General features: G+C 39.5%; 1 protein-coding gene across 4 annotated transcripts in view; it reads left to right on the forward strand.

Moving 5' to 3' along the window:
* The window catches only part of AOPEP (aminopeptidase O (putative)), a 427,259-nt gene that overhangs the window by 31,172 nt on the left and 381,628 nt on the right, over positions 1–14,459 (forward strand). For all 4 annotated transcript variants that reach the window (XM_060200473.1, XM_060200471.1, XM_007539869.3 and 1 more), the window contains one exon: positions 1,777–2,708. In XM_060200473.1, the coding sequence (XP_060056456.1) occupies positions 1,912–2,708 (797 nt within the window). In that variant the 5' untranslated portion in view covers positions 1,777–1,911. Of the gene's footprint in view, positions 1–1,776; positions 2,709–14,459 lie in introns of those variants that run through there.

The following is a 14,459-nucleotide window of genomic DNA, read 5'->3' on the forward strand; positions in this document are numbered from 1 at the left end:
AAAAAGTGAGCTTTGAGTGGTACAGGCCAGGTATGACAAAAAATGAATATGCATTTTACCACATACATTTTGAATGGGAGGGGAAGGAGCAGCAAAGTATTTTGGGAAGGTAAATTTAAAAAATATTTTATTTATTTATTAATGAGAAAGATAGGAGGAGAGAAAGAACAAGACATCACTCTGGTGCATGGTTTGCCAGGAATCTAACTCAGAACCTCATGCTTGAGAGTCTATTACTTTATCCACTGGACCACTGGAGATCTTGAATTGGGTTTAGAATAAAAAAAGAATTTGCCAGGTAGAACTGAGAGATGGGAGCCAACACATGCACACGCACACACACTTTCCACCATGCCATTTGTGTTAGTTCAGAAAGCATAGTCCAGGGAGCAAGGAAGTGAGCAGATCTTTTAGCTTTAGGGCAAAGATACAAAGGGGTTGTGGGCTCTGCAACTGGGAAAGTAGCATGAAATTATGTACAAGGCTATAAGAAGTCGTGTGTGTGTGTGTGTGTGTGTGTGTGTGTGTGTGTGTGTGTGTGGTGTGTTAGGACATTTTGATGAGGGAATTGCCTGTGGATAAATAGAAAATGAAAATACAATTGGTTTGATTGCTAGAAAGAAGGGAAGTATGAATCTAGTAGGTAGATAAAATCAGGAGAGAAGTGAGGAGGAGTTAAACAACAAAAGGGGAGGGCTTTGTTTTTCTGGAAAAGCTAGGTAATGTTTTGTAGTTGACAGAAGAATACCTCCTGATATTTTGAAATACAAATTAAAATACACACATATATATATTTCATCTGAATATTCTATTTTCCTCTGTCACTTTAACTTTTAGTAAAATAGGAATAATAATAATAATAGAATAGCATATTCTGAAAAGTAGGAACACAACAGGGACTGAATAATTTTAAATAATTTTTCTTTTAGTTGGATTGTTATTATAAAATAAAATAAAATGCACTGTGATCCTGAACTTTTATGAAGAACTTGGGCATTTTATTGCAACATCTGTTTCTTCATTTAATTTCTCTCCTTTTTATAGGTATTTGCATACTTTTTTTTCAAAAGAGAAGACCTTTTTGTTTGCCACAAGAAGGCTATTATCTAGAATGTTAATGGGTTTTCAGCTATTAAGATGTAATGATATACCTTGAGTATTTAACTATAAATTTGAAAAATCTCTCTGAACAATCTCAAAGGAATACTTAGAATGCACTCCTGGTAAATTGGCTCATTTTCCTATAATTTACTGGAAGTGCTGATATGAGAGCAGCCCTAATGTGAAAAAGACATTAATCCCTGGAGTTACATTGTATGTATTAAATTATTACTCTCAAAGAATAAAATGTATGAGGCCATTTAGCCTTCATTCACATTGGTTACTTAAAATCACAGTAGAGAAACAATCACTTATCTTTTGATGCACAAAATTAGAAATGATACATTTAATATCTTTTAAAACAAGAGGCAACAGTGATGCTATTATGCTTTTGCATAAAAATTGCTCTTTTCCAAAACAAGGACTGTTCTAGTTACAGCATGATTCTAGCTTTGTGGAGGCCTACTTCATTCCATTGGTAATTGGAAATATTTTTAGAAACCCATAATGCAGCTTTCTTTGATGTCAGTCAAAAAGATTAGTCTGCCTTCTTGCCCTGTGCTTCTACCACATTGGGGAATTATTTAAGGAGGTAGTCAACTTACAAGAGCAGAGGTTGCAGGAACATTGAAGGTTTTATCTGCAATTTTGTCTAATTGTGTTTTTCTTTGCCAGGATCGAAAATTGTGGAACCATAATTTGTGACATCAGATGTCTTTTGGTCAGCATGCGCTTATGACTCTGGAAGATGAAAGCAGCTAGGAATCCCTCCTGAAATTTTAACCTAGATCTCAAGCAACTAACTGCACCATGGAAGTAAAGCTGGACCCTTCCCGAGATGACCTGCCACTCATGGCCAACACCAGCCACATACTTGTGAAGCACTATGTACTGGATTTAGATGTGAATTTTGAAAGTCAAGTCATTGAGGGCACCATAGTGCTTTTTTTTGAGTGTGAAAATAGAGTCAGGAAATATAGTAGTTCCACAGAGGAAGTCTGCCGATTAGAGTCAAATGAAACCTGCAAATTTAGGATGTCTGAACTCTGCCATGTTCCTGTGACAAATACAAGGACCTTCTCATCTACAACGGGATATAATGATTTTTCACTCTATAGTAAAGGTGAAAAAGATACTTCTGATAAAGATGGTAACCATGACAACCAGGAACTGACTTCTGGGATTCCTAGCTCAAAGTATTGCTGTGACACAGGGAATCATGGGAGTGAGGATTTTTTGCTAGTGTTGGACTGCTGTGATTTATCTGTGTTAAAGGTTGAGGAGGTGGATGTTGCTGCTGTGCCAGGTATTGAAAAATTGACAAGGTCTCCCAAGCTCACAGTTGTTTCTGAGGAGCTTAGGAATCAGATTGTTCATGAACTTGTGGCTCTGCCTGCCGATCATTGGAGGGAGCAGTTAGACTATTACTTTCACTGCAGTCAGGCTCCTGGCTGTGGGGAACTCATGTTTGACACTGACATTTGGAGTTTACAGATCAGGAAGACAGGGGCTCAGACAGCTACTGACTTTCCTCACGCCATAAGGATACAGTACAGAACTAAACCCATGGGGCGATCAGTTACATGGACCTCAGACCAGACTGGCAGGTAGGTTATCGGGCACTCTGCATTCCCCTGCCCACACTAAGGGATGGAACCTTGCAGGGATGCTCTCAGACAGGGACCCAGTTCTGTAAAGGTACCTTTATTGGTGGTATTACCCATCCTCACCCACAGCGAGGTAGACAAATTCTTAGGCTTGCTGAATTCTCACTAGGATTACTTCCCTTAAGCCAGGATGAAAGGATTACTCCAGTAATTCCCGTATTTCTGAGTTTAGGAGATGGAAGGGAAGTGTAATGATAAATCCAGAGCTTCTCTCTCTGCTAAAACCTCTATTAGTGCTTGCAGTGCTGTAGATGGGAGTCTTTTGTCTCTTTCTCTTAGTGTAGACTTCCTCAAAGTTTCTAATATTTTCCAAGAAGTAGTGGATTACTACCACATTTGGTCAGTGTGAATAATAAGATTGCCTCTGCTTTGTGACATTCTTGGTATACCTGTCTCTTGACAGTGCTGCTCCCCTGGACTTTGTCAGTTGACATTCATGAGAACAGGTGGTGTTTGTTTGTTTGTTTGTTTGTTTGTAGATAGGTAGACATTGAGAGAGAGTTAGGAGACAGAGAAAGAGCAGCACTGCTCCACCACTTGTGAAGCTTTCTCCCTGCAGGTAGAGACTGGGGACTTGAATCCGGGTCCTTGTGCGCTTAACCACCTGACCTCTGAAAGGGTGGTTTCTGCAAGCAGAACAGTCTTGCTGAGACTGTGCTCATGCTTCGTTGGCTGTGATTCTTGGCATTTAGTACCAGGGAGACCCCTCATTTTTAGTTTGGGGAGAAGGAATTGAAGAGGTGTGGAGATACTGAAGCATGTACTTAGCCATTTCTTCTTTTCTTCTCGCCTTTCCTCTAACAGTTAGTTGTTGAGGGATTTTAGAATTTGAGAATTGTTAAATCAAACTTTATTGACTCCTCATCATTTTACCTTTTTCTTTGTGCTAATGTACTGCAGATCAATACAATAATTATTACAGTGCTTGACTAGAGGGAAGTTGATCTCTGTTAGCTTGTTTTGAGTGCCTTTTATAGCACTGGACTCCATTAATGGAATAGTGGTCTCAGTAAATTGCTTACATCTCTTCTCCAGCCCACTCCCCCAAAAGCCTTTTAAATTCTTTATATAATATCACTTTGACTTTGAGCTCTAATTATCCTGTTGCTTGTCTCTAATTTTCCCTCCTCCCTTGGCTTCCCTCCTTGCTCAAAATGAGTTCACTTCCTCTCTTTTTTCTGATAGTGTCTGAGGCAGCCTTTGGAAGATTGCAGACTTGGTACAAACTTAATACATAAAAAAATGTAGTGATTTATTTATAGAATAGTTTATAGGATATTCTTGGGATGCCCTAGAGACAGGTGTTCCTATTGTATCTTTGATTTTTTTTTTGTAATTATTAAAAATGGAGTTTCTAATAATATTTAACAATATAGTATCTCTAAATATTTAACTGGAAAATTGTAGTTTTTACATGCCTACATATGTCATGTCATGTTTCAGTTAGAATAATGGGAAAGAAAATACTACTAACAATATTTGGAAGAAATACTTATATCAACCTCAAACATAGCTTTCTTTTCAGTGCTTACTACAAAGAAAGATCCAACTTGTAAATATTGTCAAATTAAGTAGGAATAGTTACAGATAAATTCTGGTTTCCTTAAAGAAACTGGAGGTCCTTGGATACTTCTTGCTCCTACAAAGGTTAAGTTGATGACTTTACTATTGTTTCCTTTTATGATAATTCAGTAGAATGTGTGATCACAGCAGGAATATAAATAGTATCCTTGGAAGTTTGTGAGTACATGTCAGCAAATAAATGGCATTTTGTAGTCTTATAAGAATAATACATTATTTAAAAAGAAATCCTCCAAAAGTGTTTTCTCTCTCTTATCTTCACTTCAGGGAAATTTTATTATAATCAAGACAGTCTTTCTTCCCTGAATGTCCAGCAGATCATTTTAAACTCTTCAATATTGCAAGAATAAATAAAGAATTTGCTAGGTATATCCTGGTAACTGTTTTGGGTACTTTAACAATTAAAAAATTAATAAAGGATCCGAGGCTGATAATGAGAAATAACTCCCTAGTGACAATTGAAAATACTAGTCATCAGGGTGATAAAGGCCTTATGAATATAACTGTGTGAAAATATAAAATCTAATCATTATGTGAAAAAATATAATTGAATAGAGCTTATTTCCTCTAAGGCATAGGGCCTACATTTATTTAAACTGAAATAGTTGCTATATTTTACTTTTTACCAGAGCACTGCTCAGCTCTGGTTTTTGGTGGTACAAGGGATTGAACCTGGGGCTTTGGAGCCTCAGGCATGAGAGTCTCTTTGCATAACCATTATGCTATCTACCCTCCACCCTATATTTTTACTCTTGAGTGGTAGAATGTTGCCAACATACTTACCATAACTGCTTAGTCCTAGATGAGGTTATTTTTTTTTTTAATTTCTATTTGCAAGTAGGAAAATTTTAATAAAGGTACTGGAAACTTCTAGAAAACTCCCATCTCCCAGTTGTAGTTTTTAAAGACTGTTTTACCTATTTAATAGGAGATAGAGACTCTTAAAGTCACATGAAAGAGAGAAAGAAGCCAGAGCACTACTCTAGTATATGTGTCAGCAAGGATTTAACCAGGAACCTCACACATTCAAGTCCTGCACTTCCAACAGCTGAACTACTACTGCCTCCAGTCACTCTGTATCTCACTAGTAGAGGGAGCTAGATTTCTTGATCCTTACCGTGTCCCTTATTGTATGCGAAGATTTCAGTACCTTTTAATAAATGTATTGCATTATCAGTCTGTTTGTAAGTACACAGTAGCTTCCAACTTCCATCCATGACTTTTCCCCTTCCAACTACCTTAGCCCCTGTTGGTAGCATCACTTACATTACTTCATTCACTTTAGGAGGCCAGAGATTTCTATGATGGGAAGCAAAATATGATTTTAAAAATATGTTTATTCTATTAAAGAAGGTGAAAGAAGCCCACTAGAGGAGGATGAAGTGTTCAATCAACTTTGGGAGTGGAATTTGTAAGGGTAATTGTAAACAAACAAATAGTAAATGGATGCTGTACTGTAGCTGATAAAGTTGTTTCCCATGGAGGTACAGGTACATGCTAGAACCATTACATATACACTGAAATTGTACTGCTGTGTAAATAGATGGCATGTAGTGAGAGCCAGCTGTTTCACAGTAGATGTAAGGAAGCAACAAATAAGGGAACCATGTGAAAGTGAATTAGAATTCAGTTCTGTGAGTTCATATTAGGAACTATGTTTAGCTTTATCTAGATGTTGGTGGTTGCTTGTAGAAATAATTATAGAGGGGGTCCGGGTGGTAGCGCAGCAGGTTAAGTGCACATGGCGCAAAGTGTAAGGACCGGCGTAAGGATCCCGGTTAAAGCCCCGGCTCCCCACCTGCAGGGGGTCACTTCACAAGTGGTGAAGCAGGTCTGCAGGTGTCTATCTTTCTCTCCCCCTCTCTGTCTTCCCCTCCTTTCTCCACTGCTCTCTGTTCTAGCCAACAACAATAATAACCACAACAACGATAAACAGCAAGGGCAACAAAAGGGAAACAATTGGCCTTCAGCAGCAGTGGATTCGGAGTGCAGGCACTGAATCCCAACAGTAACCCTGGAGGCAAAAAAAAAAAAAAGAATTATGGATATGGGTACTCCCAGGGCCAGTGATTTGTACAGATATATTTCCTTGCAATCAACAAGGTTTGGAAGTAGTCCACCCTTACATCTGGAGCCAGGCTTTTGATACCCATTCTCCAATACTGGAAGCTGACCATTTCTTAGAGACGTGACTAGGATATATACAGGATAAGCCTGAAGCAGCTTATAGTGCAAGAAGAGAAAGTGCTTAGATAACAGCAACCACCAAACATAGTAGTGTGTTTGTCATAATTTAAAGAGCTATCTGAAGGGGCCAGGTGTTGGCACCACTGGTTGAGTGCACCTGTTACAATGTCCAAGGACCCAGGTTCAAGCCCCCACTCCCCACCTGCAGGAGGAAAGCTTCATGAGTGGTGAAGCAGTGTTGCAGGTGTCTCTCTCCCTCTCAGTATCCTCCCCTTCTACTTGATTTCTGGATGTCTTTATAAAATAAAATTTAAAAAAAATAAATAAAGATAATTAAAAAAATGAAAGGAGTTATGTGAAAGCAGTCCTAATGGCTAAAGCTGAGCAAAAATAAATAAAGATATTTTCTTTTTAGAGATTTACTTATTTATTTGTTTTAATGAGAGAAAAAGAGACCAGAGCACTCCTGCTCAGCCCTACCATGTGGTAATGCAAGGGATTGAAGCTGGGACATTTGAGCTATCTTCCCAGCCCTAAAAAATATGCTTTGGATGATAGCACAAAGATATATATATATATATGAGTCCTTACTATTTTAAATAAATGACTACATCAAGAAACAGATGAAAAATGGATAAAACCATAGTGCAAAAGTCCCTGCTATTATTGATACTCTGTTCTCAAGAAAGTGACTTTTTTTTTAAAAGGTAAGTTTGGGGGGCCAGGTGGTGGCGCACCTGGTTAAGCACTCACATTACAGTGTACACGGACCTGGGTTCAACCCCCTGGTCCCCACCTGTAGGGGGGAAAGCTTCATGAGTGGTATCAGAGAGGGAGACAGAGAGATACCTGTAAGCACTGCCTCACTACTCACTCTCTCCCCTCTCAATTTCTCTCTGTCTCTATCTAATAATAAATTAATTTAAAAAAAAGGTTAGTGTGGAAAAAGGGGGAAAGTGTCCACTTACATTGGAGAAATCTGACAAATATAATCTCAGCAAGGTGATCAAGGTCAACGCCAACACTGTTGATCCTTTGATAAAATGAACTATAAACTTGGTATAATGTGATATAAATAGCATCTTTCTGATGATGTTCCTCTCCAAACCCATAAGCCTCAGCTAACCAAGGGAAAACAAGCAAACATCAGGTATATACATTTGGCACAAATTTTAAGGTCAGCATAAAATCTTAAACTTCTAGTTAAGAGGAAGAAGAAGATCCAGGGTCCATATATAGATTCCTATTTAGCAAAGGAGCCTGTGTAACCTCTAAATCCCTGTCAGTCTAAGCTTGCAGTTGATGGTCACAGCTGAGAACATTCTAGGCTGTACTTATTTCAGGACCAGTCTTTCTTTCGTGGTGGGGTGGGATGACCCAGCCTCCCATCAGAGAGTAGGACAGTCCCCACTATTGCTATTTTATAGGGAGGACAAGTCCTGGAGTGGCCTGGGTCAGGTTAATTTTCTTCATAGATTTTCTTCAAGTTTGAGAGCTACTCTCTGCCCTAATCCAACTTTCAAGCCCTGTTCTCAACACATATATAACTATCTGATGAAACATGCTTTTTGGAAAAAATATTTACTGTTTTGCACTGTGTGTGTGTACATGAGCATTCCTTTTAAAAGTGTTTTGATGTGAACATTGGTCAAAATGTGTAATAATAGTCTTGCTAAACTAGAAACAATGGAAACTTAATATTGTTTTTTAATCTAGACCCTCAGTATACCCAGGAAAATAACTTTTGAAAGTAGAAATCTTCTTTTTTAAAGCTTTATTAGTGACTTAATACTGATTTACCGAATTATAAGATAACAGGGGTATAATTCTGAGCTGTTCCCACCACCACAGTTCTGTATCCTCATTCCCTTCATTAGAAGTTACAGCAGTTCTCCCAAAGTTGCAGAATACGGTTAACTATTATTTCTACAACTATCTGTCTATACTTATATATCTTTTCCAAAAAGCATGTTGCATCAGATAGTTATATATGTGTCTAACTCATTAGTCATTTTAAAAGCCACCTAGAGTTGAGTATCTGAATGATGGAAGCAAGACAGCATTTCAGTTTGAAAATTGCCACAGCCCCATCATGGTGAAAGCTAGGTAGCAAAGTGAAGTGTTTGTTCTTTCAGATATCATACATGAGAGGTACAGCAGGATAATAATGGAGAAAAAAGACTTAACAACTGTTACAGGGAGTATGCTTTGAGAGTTTCAAATATATCTTTATTGCTTTGCCAGAGAATATTGCCAGTAGGTAAAAGTCAGAAGATAGACCCTATGGTAGAGAGATTTTAGTGTGGAGAAACATCTTTCCAAATATGAAATTAGTTTTCAAAAATCAATTTTCTCTATCTCAGTTTTGAAATTTTAAAAACTACTTATTTTTTTAAAAAGAAACTACTTATTTATTTATTTAGTTGTTATTTTCATGAGAAAGATAATGAATTAGGAGAGAGAGGTAGAGAGGATGCCCCAGCACTGTTCGTCTTTGCAAGAAGACAGTATAGGTGGGGATTGAACCTAAGGTCTCTGGGGTCTCAGAGGCATGCAAATTGGTGCTGAACTATCTCTGCAATCTGAATAGTGTTGCCAACTAGCCGTGAGACTTCAAATAGGTTATTTTACATCTCTGTGTAAATGAGAAAGTTGCCTGAAAGGATCTTCTAGTGATTTCTACATAGAAAATTCTATATTCCCACTGGACTTCTGGAAGAGAAATACTGTTTATGGTTTCACATTCAGCTGGCCTGTTCTGCATCCAAAATACCTCTGGAGAAGAAGTGGTGAATTTTCTGACTGCCACTTGCATTTAGTCAATTCCATCCTGGCTGTACACAAAATATTGTTTTTCTGAGTCAAAGCATTGTTGTTTTGTATGATTGACAAATCCTGGTGCAAATTGGGCCATGAAATATAATGAAGGTGTGTGTGTGGGGATGCAAAAGTCATAGTTGATAGATGTTTAATAGCCTGGCTCTTGATTTTTGTAGCTCAAGAAAGCAAGAGGGTTTTTGCAGTAAAGACTAAATAACTTGAGGCTGGGATGGTGACGCACCTGGTTAAGCACACATGTTTAACAGAGGTTCAAGCCCCTGGTCCCCACCTGCAGGGGGAAAGCTTTGCGCCTGGTAAAGCAGTGCTGCAGGTGACTCTTTCTCTCTCCCTCCCTCTCTCTCCCCCTATTCTCTCTATTTCTAGCTGTCTCTATCCAATAAGTAAAGATAACAGTACTAAAAAAGACTAAATAACAGGTTAAATGAGAGCTTAGAATTACAAACAAAACAACGAAAAAAGGTCAAGTGCAGCAAGTAGAACAGATTGAAAGGGGCTGGAGTAGGCCTGAAGACACTGTAACACTGGGAAACTTACTAAAAGTCTGACCAATGCAACTATAACATCTGTGACTCTAGCTTCCAATGACTGTTGTAAGTGCTTCATTTTACAGAAACACTATGTAGTTACATCCATGGCAATGTCAGCTTCATCGTCTTCTATTTGCTTCTCTTGAATCAGCCCTTCCCCCAGCCACTGAACCAAGTGTCTTAAAATGGATGATTTTATAGAAAGTAGGGGAACTTAGAAAAGTTTTCTGAACTAGAAATAGCCCCCTTTCACCATAACTACAAAAAAGACAAATGCATATAATAGTCCACTGAAGAGAAAGAAAACACATGTGGTTTGAATCAGTCCTCTACAAACTTTCTTTATAGTTGACTTCTACATGGTGAACAAGCACCTTAGTGTTATTGACATTTGACCTCCTATCCTAGAAGACATGGGTTGTGGTGTGTTCAGGAAGACGTAACAAAATACAACCCTGAATGATTTATAAACAGAAATTTACTTTGTAAGGCTTTGTAGGCTGAACATCCAAGATTAAGATGCCAGCACAGTTATGTTGTGGGGAAAATCCTCTTCTGGGCCACAGATTGCTGGCTTCTTTCTGTGTTCTCACATGGCCAGAGGGGAGAGGCAGCTTTGTGAAGCCTCCATTATAAGGCCATTAATCTCTTTCATGAAGGCTCAGCTCTCATGACGAACACTTTCCAAAGCGCCCCCACCCCCGCCTTTTATTATCATCACACCAGAATTTCAGTCTAAGAATTGGGGGGGGGGGGGACACACATCCTGATCACAATGTGTCTTATTATTTGACCACTCTGTGAACACAAATATTTAAAAAGATGCCGAAGTTGTTACTCTACAGGGTCTTCCTCAATTTAGAAGTTTTTTAATGTCTGCAAGCCACATTCTCTATTCCATGTCTCAGTGCCAGTCTTACTTTATTACTCATTTTCACTGTGCACCTCCTGTTTCCAGAAATGTTAACTGGCCTCTCAGAGTTTCTCCCCTGTGGGTGGCTATTCCAGTGCATGTGGAATGAGTCCTTATATGAGCGTTTTTCTTTGCATGCTGGAAGAAATTATTCCGTCTGGAAATAATGAAGTTACAAGGATCAGAGAATTTCAGGCTGGCGCCTGTACCTCTTGCTCCATGAGTGTTGTAGCAACATGGCCGAAGTGCAAGGCTCTGCTTGCAGAATAAACACAGCTGTATTTATTTCAGTGATTATATATCCAGATAACTATAGAGCATGTTTATAAATGCATGTAGGATTCCCTCCCCTTTTGGGGCCAATTGGGTAGGAGTTCAACCCTCCGTAGAGTTATCACTTGAATGTGTAAATGATGGGAACCTTCTTCACTTTGGCATCAGCAAGTAGGTAGATTTTTGTGATTCACTGAAGACCCCATGTTCACCACCACCCCCACCTCCTGGCAGATGCCCAAATTTTTCATGACTAGAACTTCAGAGATTTAAGCTTTCATCTTCAATTAAAAAAAAAAAAACACTTAACTGTAGATTGTTTAAGTGCTTACATTCTGATAATATACCAGGTTGCCGTAGCTCAAAACATCATTGATCATTGGCACTTAGTCTGGGCATGTTGAGAAGGCAGGAATGAAATATACAACTAAGAAGGAGGAAAAGGCCAAGAAAGGAGTAGGCTGGCAACACGAAAAGAATCATATTCTTGAGGCATTTCTCTAAGACCTCCCTCTTATATGCTTTTCCATTTATGGAAACATTTCAATACAGAAGTAATCTGAGCCATATACAGATGTGAGTATGTTTATGAATGTGGTCTTTGATCAGTCACTTTTTCTACAATTTAAATGTGATCATTATGGAGAAAGAGAAAAACTAGAAAGAAAACATAGACTCTAGTAAAAAGGATGCTTTAGTCACATAAAGAAAAGGGCAGGAAACAGAATTGTTAGGGCACTGGAGAGGGTGGTGGTACTTGCTTCCGAGAGGCCTGAGCAGGTACCTAATCTTGGAGGAGAGTTCAGGTGACTTGGCCCATTATGGCAAACAGAGTCTTATAGAGCCCTACCCCACTAGGGAAAGATAGAAACAGGCTAGGGGTATGGATCAACCTGCCAATGTCCATGTCTAGCAGAGAAGCAGTTACAGAAACCAGACCTTTCACCTTCTGCACCCCATACAGAATTGTGGTCCATAATCCCAGAGGGATAAAGAATAGGGAAGTTTCCAATGGAGGAGATAGGACACAGAACTCTGGTGGTGGAAACTGTATAGAATTATACCCATTATTTAAAATTTTGTTAATCATTAAATCACTAATAAATTTTTTAAAGACCCTTCTAGGTGATGACAGAGGGAACGGTACAAAACTCCACAGAAATATTTAGAACTAGACTGTATAAAGGATAAGTAATAGAGACACAAGTAAAAAAGATGGTGATAACATGACTTTCAACTTGTCAAGAGGAAGTCTCCCCTCTCCCTGTTTGTGTGGTGCCCAGGCTCTAGCCTGCTTACACCAATGCCTACTCATTTATAAAGTCATCAGTCCTGTTTTTCTGAGACTGATTCAACTCCTAGTCCCACTGTTAGCCACTGTACTGTTTGAAAATCATGAATCTGATGTTCAGAAATTGTCTTCTGTCACTGGTGTGCAAAACCACTTCTACACAAATAAATAGAAATCCTTTCTCCTTTTCCCCTTCTTTCAACCTTGATTATTATCCTGAGCTTCCTTTCTTGTTTAATAACTTCATCATTGATCTTGTCACTTGAGGCAGAAACCTCAGAAAATTCTGTTAACTAGTGTTGCATCACAATTATTCAAAAACTGAAAAGGTCGGGCCTGGTGGTAGTGCAGTGGGTTAAGCGCACATGGCATAAGGCATAAGAATCCAGGTCAGAGCCCCCAGCTCCCCACCTGCAGAGGGGTCACTTCACAAGCAGTGAAGCAGGTTTGCAGGTGTCTATCTTTCTGTCTTCCCCTCTTCTCAATTTCTCTCTGTCCTGTCCAACAACAATGACAGCAGCAACAACAACAACAATAACAACTATGATAATAAGGGCAACAACAACGGAAAAAAATCTTTTTTTTTTTTAATTTAAGAAAGGATTAATTAACAAAACCTTAGGGTAGGAGGGGTACAATTCCACACAATTCCCACCACCCAATCTCCATATCCCACCCCCTCCCCTGATAGCTTTCCCATTCTCTATCCCTCTGGGAGCATGGACCCAGGGTCATTGTGGGTTGCAGAAGGTAGAAGGTCTGGCTTCTGTAATTGCTTCCCCGCTGAACATGGGTGTTGACTGGTTGGTCCATAGTCCCAGTCTGCCTCTGTCTTTCCCTAGTAGGGTGGGTCTCTGGGGAAGCAGAGCTCCAGGACACATTGGTGGGGTCTTCAGTCTAGGGAAGCCTGGCCGGCATCCTGATGACATCTGGAACCTGGTGATTGAAAAGAGAGTTAACATATGAAGCCAAACAAATTGTTGAGCAATCATGGACCCAAAGCTTGGAATAGTGGAGAGCAAGTGTTAGGGGGATACTCACTGCAAACTCTAGTGTACTTCTGCTTTCAGGTATATATTTTGCAGTAGTTTACAGATACGTGTGAACATATGTTCTCTCTCTCTCACAGAAACTGGTGTATATCTAGGTTTTGGGACTTTGTTAGAAAGTGAACCACCTGAGATGGAATTAGAGTATACTATGAAAGGAAAGGTCTCACCCGAGTAATGAAGCTGAAGGGTTGTCATTCCACACTTGAAGTCTCTGGACACAGTCTGAAGTGAAGCATGTTGAGGTGGCAATCGTTGTGTTGGTTAGGTTGTAAAAGCTCAAAGTCGTAGCTCACAAATTTTCTGAGGGCTTAGAATCTAGAAGCAAGGTAACTGGTCGTTCCGGCTCAGAATCTTAAGAGATTATAGTCAGTTGTCTCCTGGTCCCACAGACATCTCAAGGACTGACTGTAGTTGGAAAATTCTCTTCCAAACTCACATGTATGGTTGTTCACAGACCCAAAATCCTCACTGACTGTGGGGCAGAGTTCTCTGTTCCTACCCTTAGCTCCTCTGTAGGCTGTGTGAGTGTCACCATAACAGCTCTATTCCCTGCCGCACCAAAAAGAAATGATGAAAGAGCACAAAAACATCCCTAAAATGAAAGCCACGCATTTTAAAGTAATCTAATCTTAGAAGTGGCATTATTAGGGGTCGGGCGGTAGCTCAGCGGGTTAAGCGCATGTGGTGTGAAGTGTTAGGACCAACATAAGGATCCTGGTTCGAGTCCCCGGCTCCCCACCTGCAGGGGGTCACTTCATAAGTGGTGAAGCAGGTCTTCAGGTGTCTATCCTTCTCTCCCCCTCTCTGTCTTCCCCTCCTCTCTCCATTGCTCTCTGTCCTAGCCAACAACAACAATAATAACCACAACAACAATAAACAATAAGGGCAACAAAAGGGAAAAAATGGCCTCCAGGAGCAGTGGATTGGGAGTGCAGGCACTGAGTCCCAGTGATAACCCTGGAGGCAAAAGAAAGGAAGAAAGAAAGAATTATAGGTATGGGTATTCCCAGGGTCAATAATTTGTAC

The sequence above is a fragment of the Erinaceus europaeus genome, chromosome 10 (genome assembly GCF_950295315.1).
Source record: "Erinaceus europaeus chromosome 10, mEriEur2.1, whole genome shotgun sequence".
Lineage (NCBI taxonomy): Eukaryota > Metazoa > Chordata > Mammalia > Eulipotyphla > Erinaceidae > Erinaceus > Erinaceus europaeus.